This window comes from Penicillium arizonense (genome assembly GCF_001773325.1).
Source record: "Penicillium arizonense strain CBS 141311 chromosome Unknown PENARI_contig003, whole genome shotgun sequence".
NCBI classification, from domain to species: Eukaryota; Fungi; Ascomycota; class Eurotiomycetes; order Eurotiales; family Aspergillaceae; genus Penicillium; species Penicillium arizonense.
In genome coordinates this window covers 822,003-834,636 of record NW_019173280.1, presented here as the reverse complement: position 1 = coordinate 834,636, position 12,634 = coordinate 822,003, and the positions used below count along the sequence as shown (strand labels likewise).

The 12,634-nt window shown below is 50.2% G+C and overlaps 4 protein-coding genes across 4 annotated transcripts; 1 reads left to right on the top strand and 3 right to left on the bottom strand.

Moving 5' to 3' along the window:
- Positions 1-1,157: 1,157 nt before the first annotated feature.
- PENARI_c003G04006 (Rab family GTPase) lies at positions 1,158-2,465 on the bottom strand (the record flags this gene model as incomplete). The annotated part of the gene is made up of 3 exons (XM_022628269.1): positions 1,158-1,937; positions 2,040-2,260; positions 2,420-2,465. The coding sequence occupies 3 exons, from the start codon at positions 2,463-2,465 to the stop codon at positions 1,158-1,160; spliced, it is 1,047 nt and encodes a 348-aa protein (XP_022491812.1).
- Positions 2,466-3,223: 758 nt separating this feature from the next.
- Positions 3,224-4,898, bottom strand: PENARI_c003G05791 (putative MFS monosaccharide transporter; the record flags this gene model as incomplete). The annotated part of the gene is made up of 2 exons (XM_022628400.1): positions 3,224-4,755; positions 4,805-4,898. The coding sequence occupies 2 exons, from the start codon at positions 4,896-4,898 to the stop codon at positions 3,224-3,226; spliced, it is 1,626 nt and encodes a 541-aa protein (XP_022491431.1).
- Positions 4,899-7,965: 3,067 nt separating this feature from the next.
- Positions 7,966-9,564, top strand: PENARI_c003G02828 (L-lactate dehydrogenase (cytochrome); the record flags this gene model as incomplete). The annotated part of the gene is made up of 3 exons (XM_022628190.1): positions 7,966-8,071; positions 8,124-8,437; positions 8,488-9,564. The coding sequence occupies 3 exons, from the start codon at positions 7,966-7,968 to the stop codon at positions 9,562-9,564; spliced, it is 1,497 nt and encodes a 498-aa protein (XP_022491464.1).
- A 654-nt stretch (positions 9,565-10,218) lies between these two features.
- PENARI_c003G02215 (GMC family oxidoreductase) lies at positions 10,219-12,602 on the bottom strand (the record flags this gene model as incomplete). The annotated part of the gene is made up of 7 exons (XM_022628155.1): positions 10,219-10,769; positions 10,834-11,203; positions 11,269-11,340; positions 11,396-11,858; positions 11,908-12,151; positions 12,202-12,327; positions 12,383-12,602. The coding sequence occupies 7 exons, from the start codon at positions 12,600-12,602 to the stop codon at positions 10,219-10,221; spliced, it is 2,046 nt and encodes a 681-aa protein (XP_022492076.1).
- Between the last annotated feature and the right edge of the window lie 32 nt (positions 12,603-12,634).

Here is a 12,634-nt window from a genome sequence, read left to right as displayed (position 1 = left end):
GTATATGATGGCCAATGTTGGAGAGAAAGCTTAGAAAAGTCAAGAAATACAGGGATAAAAAGGAAAAAAGAAGCCTAGAACAGGGACACAGATTACTCAGGGAAGAGAAGAAGCAAGAACCGTATCGCCTAGCTTTGACTCAGTGCGTCAGCAGGCTGGATTGAAAATAGGGCAGTGCCTACCTATACCTGGGCATGTACGGAGTATCGGAAGTCGGAGTAATCTGCTAGCAAAAGCACGGTCCTTACCTCGCTTCAGTGCCTACTTACTAGGTAAACTTTTCGCTAACTGATTGGGAAGTAAATGTCCCGGCAAGCGAGAAGAGGGGGTGAGGCTGAGCGATAGGGATTGAGACCTATCACAGGGTGCTCACGGGTGCAGGGGAGGTGATTGGTGTTATCAAGGCACCGAGGTCGGAGATTGAAGAACACAATGAGCATAATATAAAGCTCGGATATACCTTGTACCTGTATAACCATAACAAAGTGGGATCTGCAGTATAGCCGGGTTCGACTCCACTGGTTCCACAGATCTATGGATCATCCGATTACGTAGGTAAACAATACAAAAGAGGCAGATGTTTTTATGGATAGCTATTCTCGAGATTCTGTCCTCGGCTAAATAGCTTTTATCCATATGTTTGGTTAATCAAATTGCCATCGCATAGCACACATTCATTCCAAAGAATCAGCGTTCTAGAACATTATCTAGCGAGCCACTCTCAATGAATGTCTGCATAGCCTTATAGGGCGCAGTGGGTTACATTGCCTTGTTCTCACACTGCCAGCGAAACACTTATATCTCATCTTTGCCAAACAAGATTAAATATCAAAAGCCTTGGTCAGCTCGATGAGCCATGAATTGAAAACATCAAATATCATTGACTTAGCAGTCAATAGGTCGAGTAGACTATGTCCTTCTTGTATGCGATAGTACTATATTGATAAACCCGAACCGATAACGTGATAGTCATATATCATTCAAGATGTCCGAAATATTACCGTGAGTAGCAGAAGACATAGACAAACAGAAAAGCACATAAACCCATCCAGACACGAACGTCCCACCGTTAATCACACAAACCCTCAAACGCCAACCTAGCACTGATGCAAAAATAGACAAGTACATGCCAACCCACGCCAGTATCAACAATCAAATCAACAACATCTCCCCTTCCCCTTCGCATTCTGCATAATCTGCACCTCCTCCCCATTCTCGTTCCCATTCCCACTCCCATTTCCAATCCCAGCAGAAGGCGAAGCTAGACCCAACCAACTCCTCCTCTTATCCCCAACCCCTAACCGAAAACTCCCCGTGCCGTCCACAAAACCTGGACTAAACGGGCCAGCAGAGACACCACCAGCAGTCATAGGCGTCCCCGCAATCGAAAGCGCAAGCTCCGTATCACGTTTATTCCTTTGCTCAACCAACTTCCGAGTAATAACCCGGAAAACCTCATCAATGCCCTCCCCATCTTTGGCACTAATCTCATGACAACAATCCCAGCCAATTTCCTGTCCCCAGAACGCAGAACTGCGTTTTGAATCTGGGCTTTGTAGGGCTGTTGATGAGATGCCCCCGCTGCCATTCATATTCGTATTGATATTCGTGTTTGTGTTTGTGTTGGTATTTGTATTGTTGCTCCCCCCATTACCGCCAAACACACTCGTGCTGAATCCCAGTCCCATACTCATCCCGCCACTTGTTGCCGTAGCCGGCGGTGTAGATGCTTGTGTGGGATAAAGTTGTTCGGCTACATACGCGATTGTGCGTTCGAACGGGATGCGTCGGCGACTGGGATCCATGGTAACGATATCGGATTTCGTTCCAACCACATGGATGACTAGCGGGTCTAGATTGTCTTCGCCTGTGCCGATATTCTTGCGTAGTTCGCGCAGCCAGCCGGCCATTTCTTGGAAGCTGGATTCATCTGTGATCTATGACATGTGTTAGTTTTGGTTGTCTTGCTTTTGTATAGTTACATGATGGGTTATGTAGAACAAAGGAGGTCATGTCAAAAGTGGGGAAAGATCACTGACATCATAGCAAAGCAGGCACGCGTGCGCGCCGCGATAATAGAGACGTGAGATACTGCGGAATCGCTCTTGCCCGGCTGTATCCCAGATCTGGAGTCGGACGATGGTGTCCGAGGTATGGTCCAGGACGCGCTTTGTGACAAACGACGCGCCGACTGTTGAGGCTGTTGCGGGGTTAAAGGCGTTTCGGACATAGCGCTCCACGAGGGAGGTTTTGCCTACACCTGGATTGGCGTTAGTGTTAGATTATATGCCATAGTAGATAGCAGTGTAGATAGTATGTGGGGATATAGTGCATCGCATATAAGTTACTTGTAGCTTGTCTGGTAGACAAGATCCACACCCACATCCACATCCCTTTGCAGGAAAGGACAGGGACGTACCTTGCGCGCCGAGGACGACGATCTTGGCCTCGAGACTCGAACTCATGGCGCATTCAGAATGTGGGGGCTGGTTGGTTGAATGGGCATGGTATTGCACCAGCGAGAGTGAGGTGGTGAGGTGAATGAAAGGGAGAAGATAAGGAGGGAAACTTGGTCGGCCGGGATCAGCCGATCGGTCAGCTGGGAAGTTTATGTCTTGGAAGTTATCCAGAATAGTTTTGACTGTAAGCTACATGTATAGTGCGGTTCTGCGCTGTGAGTGGTTCCTCCTTGCTGGAGATGAGATCTGAGCCTCATGCGAGGAAGCACTGCCTTGCATGAGTCACTTTTAAACTCAGGCCGTTTGACACATGCAGGGACTATTATAATATAAGGAATATTTATAAATGAGACATTCATAAAGCTTACTATTTACGATCTACAGTTTGAAGTAATGTGGTGGATCCATGAATTGGTACTGTAGTCATACAAAGCGCATATACATGAATCGCGATAATTCCCATGCCGACCGAACCATTTTAGGTCATAACAAAGACATGAAATCATCAACACAAGAGCTCTGCACTTCAGATCCAAGGAATGCAGACAGGATTAGTCACCGGCAACCAGGGCCAGGGTGTTCATCCTCCAGGCCAGAAACAATGGGTATATAAGATCAAAAGGAAATAAGATGATAATAAAGAAAAAGAAAAGGATGTGAATCTGGTCTCACCCAAACCACGGGTTAAGATGGAAGGAGAACAGCACAACCATAACGTTAAGAAATGGCAGCGCACAGCGCTGTCACGCCTAGGAAGCAACCGCTTAAGAGCGGGGCTCGGCGTAGGTCTCCTGGTGACCGTTGGCAACACCATCGCTGGAGTCGCTGCGGGGAGAAGGCTTCTCGCCACTCTTCTCGAGATCGCCAGTGCGCCGGCTGGACTCGAAGCCGTACTCGATGGCCTTGGCTTCGATCTCGTCGTCGGTGAGCTTGGGGAGTTCCTTGGCAGCGCGGACGTAGCTCATGTTCTCGCAGTAGCCCTTGGCGAAGATGATATCGATCTCCTCCAGACTGCGGCCAGCGGTCTCGGGGTAGAACAGAATCATGGGGGGAATGAAGATGGCGTTCATGACGGCGAAGAACAGGTAGGTTCCCCACTTGATGTTGGCGACCATGACGGGAGTGATCATGACAACAGTGAAGTTGAACAGCCAGTTAGAGCAGGTCGAGACGGCGTTGGCCTTGGCACGAGTGCGCAGGGGCGAGATCTCGGCTGGGTACAACCAGGGCAGGGGCAGGATGGAAGCACCGAAGAAGGCAATGTACAGGAACAGACCGAAGACGGCTCCCTTGGAAGGTCCGGGGCCGCCGGGGATCAAGCAACCGAAGACGATAATCATGGACACCATCTGGCCAGTCATACCACCGATGAAGAGCTTGCGGCGACCAATCTTCTCAATGAAGAACCAGGAGAAGGTAGCGAAGATGGCGTAAACGATCATATTAACACCACCGATGATCATGGACATTCTCTCCTCCTCGCCCAGGGATTGTCTCAGGAGAACGGGCAGGTAGTAGATGACAGCGTTGCAACCAGACAGCTGCTGGGCGATCTGGGAAGAGGAACCGATAAGCATACGGCGGAGGTGCTGGGTCTTGCCACCAGTCAGGAGGTCAGAGTATCCAGCACCGTCGGCAACTCCAGCAGCCTCAATAGACTCGATGACAAGCTGTTTCTGGATCTGGGTCTCGTGGGCGTCGATCTCGTAGCCACCAAGAGCAGCCAGGACATACTCACCCTCGTGGACCTTACCCTTGGAGATGAGGTAACGAGGAGAGTCGGGGAGGTACCACATTCCAACGATGATAATAACACCGAAGACAATCTGGAAGGCAATGGGGAAACGCCAAACAAGGTCGTCGGGACCGTAAGAGGCACCGAAGTCAATCCAGTAGGCAATCATAGTACCGATGGCGATGGTACCACCCTCAATACAGATGAGCAGACCACGGTTGGTGCTGCGAGAGCACTCAGCCTGATAGGTAGGGATAGTCGACGTGTTCATGCCGTTGCCAATACCAGTGATGATACGGCCGACAAAGAACTGAGCGGTAGCACCATGGCCGTCAACGGCAGCAACCTGGATAATGACACCAACGATCATAACGGTGGCACCAGCGATGATCATGAGACGACGACCCATCCTGTCACCAGTGAACAGAGCGAACATAGCACCAACCAGGCAACCCAACTCATACACGGCAGTAACCAGAGCCTGCATGACAGAGTCGCCAGCGGTGATGGGAAGGAATTTGGCGAAAGCAGAAGAGTCAATGATACCAGACATGACACCCTCTGTGAATAGTTAGCATCTGTGTATATGATATAGAACAGACCAACATACGATCATAACCGAACAGCAAGAAACCCATAGTGGCGATGGTCGACACCGTCAACGACAGGGGCCTGCCGGACATGCCAGCATATTTCGGCGCCATGATGAAAGATGTGAAGAGATGAACGAAATCCTATACAAGTCCTAAGAATCGAGGACTATGGCTTCACGTGGGAGTGGCAAAGGTTGGAGATAAAGAGGAGACACGCGGAGAAGGGAAAAAGGAGAAACCCCGGGGGGAGGGAGAGAGATATTTGAATGTCTCGCAATTGACGAAAGTGGCAAGGAGATGCATCGTGGGGCGTGTCCTACTCCATAGTACACTTTCCCCGTGAGAAGGGACATATGCGAATAACGAAGCCGACAGCGTCACCCAAACCCACTCCACCCAAGGCGCAGATGGTCGACCGAATCATAGGCGAGGGTGGAGACAAGCCTACCGGATGCATCAATAATGGCGTGTTAAGCATTTCTTCCCGACCCACAGCGGTGCAGCGGTAGTTTGCGTCCCTGATGACATCAGTTGGCGAATATCACTGGAGAGTAGGAAATTTTTAGAGGGTCGACTCTATAATGGATTTTATGATTGGTTTTCTTAAGTGGACAGTGGCCAGTGGTACAGAGTATTGGAGTACACCGAATAACAATTTTTGCTTTTTTTCTCTCTCTTAGTATAGTACATATAGGGCAGGCGGCAAGGGCGAACATATTGCCGACCTTGCTGCTAAAATGCGGAAAAAGGAAAGCTAGCCGAACACCAATATTAGTCAATAGTCCAAATTCCGCTCGGATAAACCGATCGAATTTCTGGACAACCCAACCTCTACGTAGGTGGTACTGCGACCTTACACGGACAACACTCGGGATCGCATGCGACGGAGCCCGCCAAGTCTCGGCGGTAGCACATACGGACTCGGGAAGCCGTTGGTGTCCCGAGTGCATCAAAAGAGCGAATGCGTGGACACTAGCGGCACGCTAAAAGGGATAGCCTCGACCGTGTTGATCGGCATGCAGTCCTGCCTTGTATAGAATGTGCATAAACAACCTGAACAGTGCTCTCCTTGCTTTTTCCTCTCTCCGCGTCTATTCCCCTCCTTTTTTCTTACGCAATAACCAGCGCGGGGATTACCCAGGTAGGTTATAGGTGATAGTCTATATAAACGTGTTCTCCTGTTCTCATGTCACCCCTATTCCCTTGTACTCAAGTATGCATCATGCCGAAAACAATCAAATTATGCTGCTAATGCATGCCAAGAGTTATCAACCACAATTACTTCTCTTCTTTTTGTTATAAATCTTAGTCGACTTTCAGCCCAACCTGACGAATTAGGTGACACATAAATTGTATCAAAAAAAAAGAAAAATCTGATATTTTTTCCCGACCCACGTCATGTCTCAAAAAATGGATTCAATATGTAAAGAGATTTTTTGGGTGGACTCCGCAATGATGTCGTTGAACCACATCCCGGCGCATTCGAAGTTTTCTCGAAAAGGATGGCGAGAATCGCTACCAGGCAACTAAATTATTGTATTTTCTTTTTTCTCGGTGTTGGTGGTTCGATGCACTATATCTTTTTCCACAATACACCCGAAAGCGCGAGATACGTCTTGCAAAAGGGCAGAACGCTTTACCGTAGGTCTTTAGTAACTAGACCCCGTGTTGCGCGTCAAGATGTCCACAATTCAGGAGAACCTGGGGCCATCTTTCGGAGAGATGCGGCTGTGATCTCGTTATCTCGAATCAGACCGGGGTGTTGAGGGGTTTCTGTCGCTTACTCGCAGATTAGTGGAAACGATGTCACTGTGCATGTCCGTTGATACTAATGTGCAGCTCGCCCCGTCTCACCCGTGCCGGTCGATGGTCGATCCCAGAGACGTCATTCAGATCCTTTGAGAATAATGTTTGGGACATCCTTTCCGGCAGTACATGATTCGGTGCAAAAGGCCCCTTGGGGGCGAAGTGTAGACACCGAGCTCTGGATGAAGCCCCCGTGGTTCAAAGGAATCTTTAATATTGCGGTGTGGGATCAGATAGGCTACCCAGAAAGAGTGGTTCCTGAGTGCTAGTGCGTTTAACTTTTGAATGATCTCAATACTGGCCACAGCTATCTACCGATCCGGTTCCCACATCTCAGTGGCGTCCCAGATCTATCGCATTGTTTGAAATGTACATGCTCAGATACTTGGACGTGCGGTTAGAGTAACGCTATACGTCAGTGGCTATGATGGCAAAGGGGTTCGTGCCATGGAGAGGCGGAGCCGCGGAGATGTGGGTGATGGGCGGAGGATCGGAGGCGCCGGCATCTCCAAGGACTTCTTGTGAGGGGTTGATTTATGAGTGGATGGTCGGTGTTATTGTGTTATTCTAGATGCCGATATGACTCTCCCTCGCGGATGGCCACTTGGACCTGCGTTTTGCCCTTCCTCTCTCTGCCGTTCAAATTTCAAAACCTGGTTTTGAGAAGCTTAATGTGGGATCGACAGTGGCGTTTGCCAAGGTTGCTTGATCTGTCCTGCTGTCTGATCCACCATTTGATAGCACACTCCAATGTCAGTTTTGCTTGGCTCGAGTTAATATAATCCTGAAGATATATTGACATGGATGTTAGTTGTGTCGGGTGGCCAGGATGGTGTCACGTGATAGTATCACATGTGTATGCCTCAGGCCAACATGCCTCGCCTTTCCTTCCCTGCGTTGCATTCCAACTCCCTTCTTTCTTGCAGGAATGCGATCGTTCTATTTACATCTTTCTAGAAGCTGAATGCGGTCAAAATTGGATATTCCCGGGGTAAATATGTCCGGAGATGGAGATGTAATGCCTTCATCGCTACTGGCTGGAACGTGCATGTAGATGCCGAGGCCCTTTGCCGATTACGTCTCACTGTGTGCTCTGGCGAAGACATTTGACCTCTTCCGATCTTCCAATGTCACAAGCTCTTCAGACTGACTGCCACTGCCAACTTGACTGCTTAACAATACACCTGTAGCTGTTGGGCGGTGGGCCAATGACCCGAGTCGGCCGAGAAATCTCCCCGCAACTTTTCGTCCCCGGACACCTTTAGCCCGAGGTCTAGAGGACGTCTTTTCAATGCCACTTCTCTTTCCTTTTAATACTTCTTCCTCCTCTATGCAATAGTCTGTCATCATCTCTCAATTCCTATTTTCAGTCATGGCAGGCAAACTCACAGGTGCCTCGGTTGCCGAGCACAACTCCAAGGACTCGTGCTGGGTGATCGTCCACGGCAAAGCCTACGATGTAACAGAGTTCCTCCCTGGTATGCACATCGCTTCTGCTGCTCATTCATGCACTAACACTAACATAACCAGAACACCCTGGTGGCCAAAAGATCATCCTCAAGTATGCCGGCAAAGATGCGACCGAAGAGTTCGACCCCATCCACCCACCCGACACCCTGGACAAGTACCTGGACCACTCAAAACACCTTGGCGAAGTCGACATGTCGACCGTCGAGCAGGAAGAAAAGGCGGTTGACCCAGAGGAGACCGATCGCCAGGAGCGCATCAGCCGGATGCCGTCGCTCGCCGCATGCTACAACCTGATGGACTTCGAAGCAGTCGCACGCAGGGTCATGAAGAAGACCGCATGGGCATACTACTCTAGCGGAGCAGATGATGAAATCGTACGTTCACCCAACACCACATCTACAAGGTAGCCAGCTAACCCCCACAGACAATGCGCGAGAACCACGCCGCATTCCACAAGATCTGGTTCCGCCCCCGCATTCTCGTGGACGTAGAGAACATCGACATGACTACAACGATGCTGGGCACAAAATGCTCCATACCCTTCTACGTAACGGCAACAGCCCTCGGCAAACTAGGCCACCCAGAAGGCGAAGTTGTCCTCACAAAAGCAGCACACGCGCACAACGTAGTGCAAATGATTCCAACATTGGCCTCATGCTCCTTCGACGAAATCGTCGACGCAAAGCAAGGCGATCAAGTCCAATGGCTACAGTTATACGTCAACAAAGACCGCGAAATCACCCGCAAGATCGTCGAGCACGCCGAAAAGCGTGGCTGCAAGGGCCTCTTCATAACAGTCGACGCGCCCCAACTCGGCCGCCGCGAGAAAGATATGCGCTCCAAATTCTCCGACGCAGGCTCGAACGTCCAATCCGGCGGCGACAACATCGACCGCTCACAGGGCGCCGCGCGCGCCATCTCCTCCTTCATCGACCCAGCCCTCTCCTGGAAGGATATTCCCTGGTTCAAATCAATCACCAAAATGCCCATCGTTCTCAAGGGTGTGCAGTGTGTCGAGGATGTCCTCCGCGCCGTCGAGGCCGGCTGCGACGGTGTCGTGCTCTCCAACCACGGCGGTCGCCAGCTCGAAACAGCCCGGTCGGGCATTGAAGTGCTAGCCGAGGTGATGCCGGCGCTCCGCGAGCGCGGCTGGGAAAAGCGCATCGAGGTCTATGTTGACGGTGGTGTGCGTCGCGCAACGGATATCCTTAAGGCACTTTGTCTTGGTGCTAAGGGTGTTGGTATTGGGCGCCCGTTCTTGTTTGCTATGTCGGCTTATGGCCTTGAGGGTGTTGATCGTGCTATGCAGTTGCTTAAGGATGAGATGGAGATGAATATGCGGTTGATTGGGGCTACGCGCGTTGAGGATCTGAATCCTTCGCTGCTTGATACTCGTGGTTTGCTCAACGGGCATACTGGTTTTGTTCCTTCTGACACCCTTGGGCTCGGGGCTTATGATCCTCTTGAGGCTCCGAGGTTTAACGAGAAGCCTAAGTTGTAGATAGACTTAGTTGGATTGATCGGGGTTGGTGCTCGGTTGTTTGATCGCACCGTTTGTTCATATACATCGATGTATATATATACCCATGCAGTGTATACAATGTTACTTGTTGAAGGAAGTAAAAATTGCGTGTAATTTCAGCAGGCTTTATCAGGATGAGTGGAAATATATGTTGGGGTACTCGCTTCAATCGCAATATATATCCCTGCCCGGGCCCCAGACCAAAGACATATTCCACCCTGAAACAAAATAATTACTGTTGCGATAGAGACGCGAATCCAAGAAAAACGTGTTGGCAGATCTGAAGATGAAAATAATCAATTGGGCAGTCTCCGCAGCTTGAGATGGCAGAGTAATAGATGCCCTGTTAACTCGGACGACACAATTCAAGCGAACAGTATGTATATCAAGGTATATTTTCAGTTCGTACATTCGACAATATCATATTTCCAATCATAAATTCATCTAGATATTAGATACAGAGCCATTCCATGTAACAAGTTAGTCACGAATATCCACCAATAATCCATCATGTCCATTAAAAACCCAAAGCGCCTTATGAAAATGTCCAGAAAGGCTAAAGCCGATGTATAGCCAGCATCGACAAGAAACGAAAGAGGGAGGAAACCGACACCACGCAGTACGATACTCACCCTAGGCAAAAAGCCCCATACCAAAAACAACATGCAACCCCCCAACCATCAAACCAGCCCAACCACCACCAGCAATTGTCACACCCCCATTCTTCTTCGTCGTCTGCGCCGCCGCAGCTGCAGAGACAGTACTCGACTGCGCACTAAAAGCAGGACTAACCTCACCCCTGCCGCCATCCCCATCCCCATCACCAAGCCCATTCCAATAATCCCGAATCAACGCACTAGCAAGCTCAGCAACACCATAGGTCGACGCCATAAGATGCGTCGACAACGCAATAGGCGGAACACTGGCATCCGCAACGCGCACATTAGCAAGTCCGTAAACGCGCAGCTTGGCATCGACCACGCCGCCCTTCTCGCGTGGTAACATGGCGCATGAAGATGACGGGTGGAATTCTGTGCTTGCTTCCTTGCGGAGCCAGTCGAGCCAGTCTTCGTCGCTTTGGATTGCTGTTCCCGGGGAGGTTTCGTTTGTTAGGCTTGATGCCAGGGGGGTTGTTTGGCCAAGTTTGCGGGCTAGTTTTAGGCCTTGGAGGAGGATTTGGGGGTCTATTTGTTTGGTTCCATTTGTAAGTTTAGGGTTGCTGTGTGAGGGGTGGTGGATGAAACATACCAGCTGGATTAGCCAGATAATTCGGATCGATAACCGGGTAATCCATCGGGTCTGAGGAATTGATGTAGATCCGACCATGGCTGTAGGGGTGTTGTAGGGCGGCTGTGATGCCGATGTCGCCGTTGCTGTCGCTGTTCATGAAGAGGAGTTCGATTTGGCCGACTGGGCTGTTGAAGATTGTTTTGGCGGTTGTGTTGTAGATTGTTTCGTAGCCGGCTATGACGCCGGCGTCGTAGGTTGTGTTTGGTTTGTAGGTGTTTAGTTGGGAGAGGATGCTTGTTTCTTCGTCGCTGACTTTGCTGCCGTACAGGCCTGTGGCGTTTACGTAGGCGATTGCTGAGTCGACGTATGAGTTGAAGAGGGTGGCGTTCTGGTCTTTTTGTTAGTGGGATGCATTCGGTGGGTTGATGTATGCTTGTATGCGACTGGACTTACCTTATCCGCGCCGTTGTCGTAGTAGATTGAGCCTGCTGTGTCTGCATCTGTGCTGTATTTAATTGTGGCACTCTGTTTGTCTGAGTTAGTTCATGGTGGAGGAGAAGATGGAGTAGTTTTCACTCACGAAATGATCTTGCAGGTGCTGTCCGACACCGGGGAGTTCAGATACAAGGTCTACACCTGCACCAGAGAGAACGTCCTTCGGTCCGACACCACTGTGGAGGAGGACAGCAGGGCTGCCGATAGTACCACCAGCCAAGATGACTTCCTTCTTCACCTTGACCGATAATGTCGTCGTTCCATTGTCCATGGTGTACTCGACAGCTCTTGCAGTGAGATTATCCGAAGAAGAAGACTTGTCAAAGACAAGGCGTGTAACATGGGCGTTGGCCAGAACATCGTAGTTACGCCTATCAGGCAGCGGGTCGAGATAACCAGAACGACTGTAGGACCGGGTCCAGTTCGATGGATTGATGCAGGAAGTTGAGACCTCGGCACCGAAGGTGTCACCACCGTACATATTCTCGGAAATAGCAATGCCCATGTTGTCTAACGATGTCGACCAATAGCCGACTTCGGGGAATGTGCTGGGTGAGTGTTAGCATTTGGAACCTTCACAGTGAGAAATGGACGTACAAGCCAGGATAACCCATACGGATAGGTCCGTCAGTGCCGTGTGTCGAGGCATTCCATGTAATGCCTGCCTCTTTGGCCACATCGTCGGTTGGAGGCACGAAAGTTTCACTTTTCTTCATGGCGGCATAGAACGAGTCCCAGGACCAGTTCTCAGCACCAGCCATGTCGCCGAGCATATCCTTCCAGGCGTTGATTTCCTCTTTGCCGGGTCGGGTCATGTACAGCCCGTTGATGGCGGAACTCCCTGTATCCAGAGTTAATATCTGACTCTGTGATGAAGGAGAATGAACAAACCCCCAAGGACCTTGCCACGAGGCCAGTAGATTTCACGATTGTAAGCATTAGGCTGGGGATTGGTGTAGAACATCCAATTCAAGGGAGTCGTCCAGAGAGAATCAAAGTACGAATACGCAGGGGTATCTTCGCAGTGTAAGTCAAGTCAAACCCCCTCTCAGATAGGACAGCAGATACACACCAATACGCTCACGATACTCATCGCCATTACCACCAGATTCAAGCACCAGGACAGTGTGATTGGTATCCTCGGACAGACGACCACCAAGAACGAGACCAGCCTGACCACCACCGACAACAACAAAGTCATAGGTATCATTGATATCCGTGCGCGGCGACAACGCGTGGCTGAGGGGAACAGCCGCAAGGGCTATCCCGAAAGTCTGGAATTGGCGCCACATGGTTGAGAGCGAAGGATGTAAGTGACATTGGC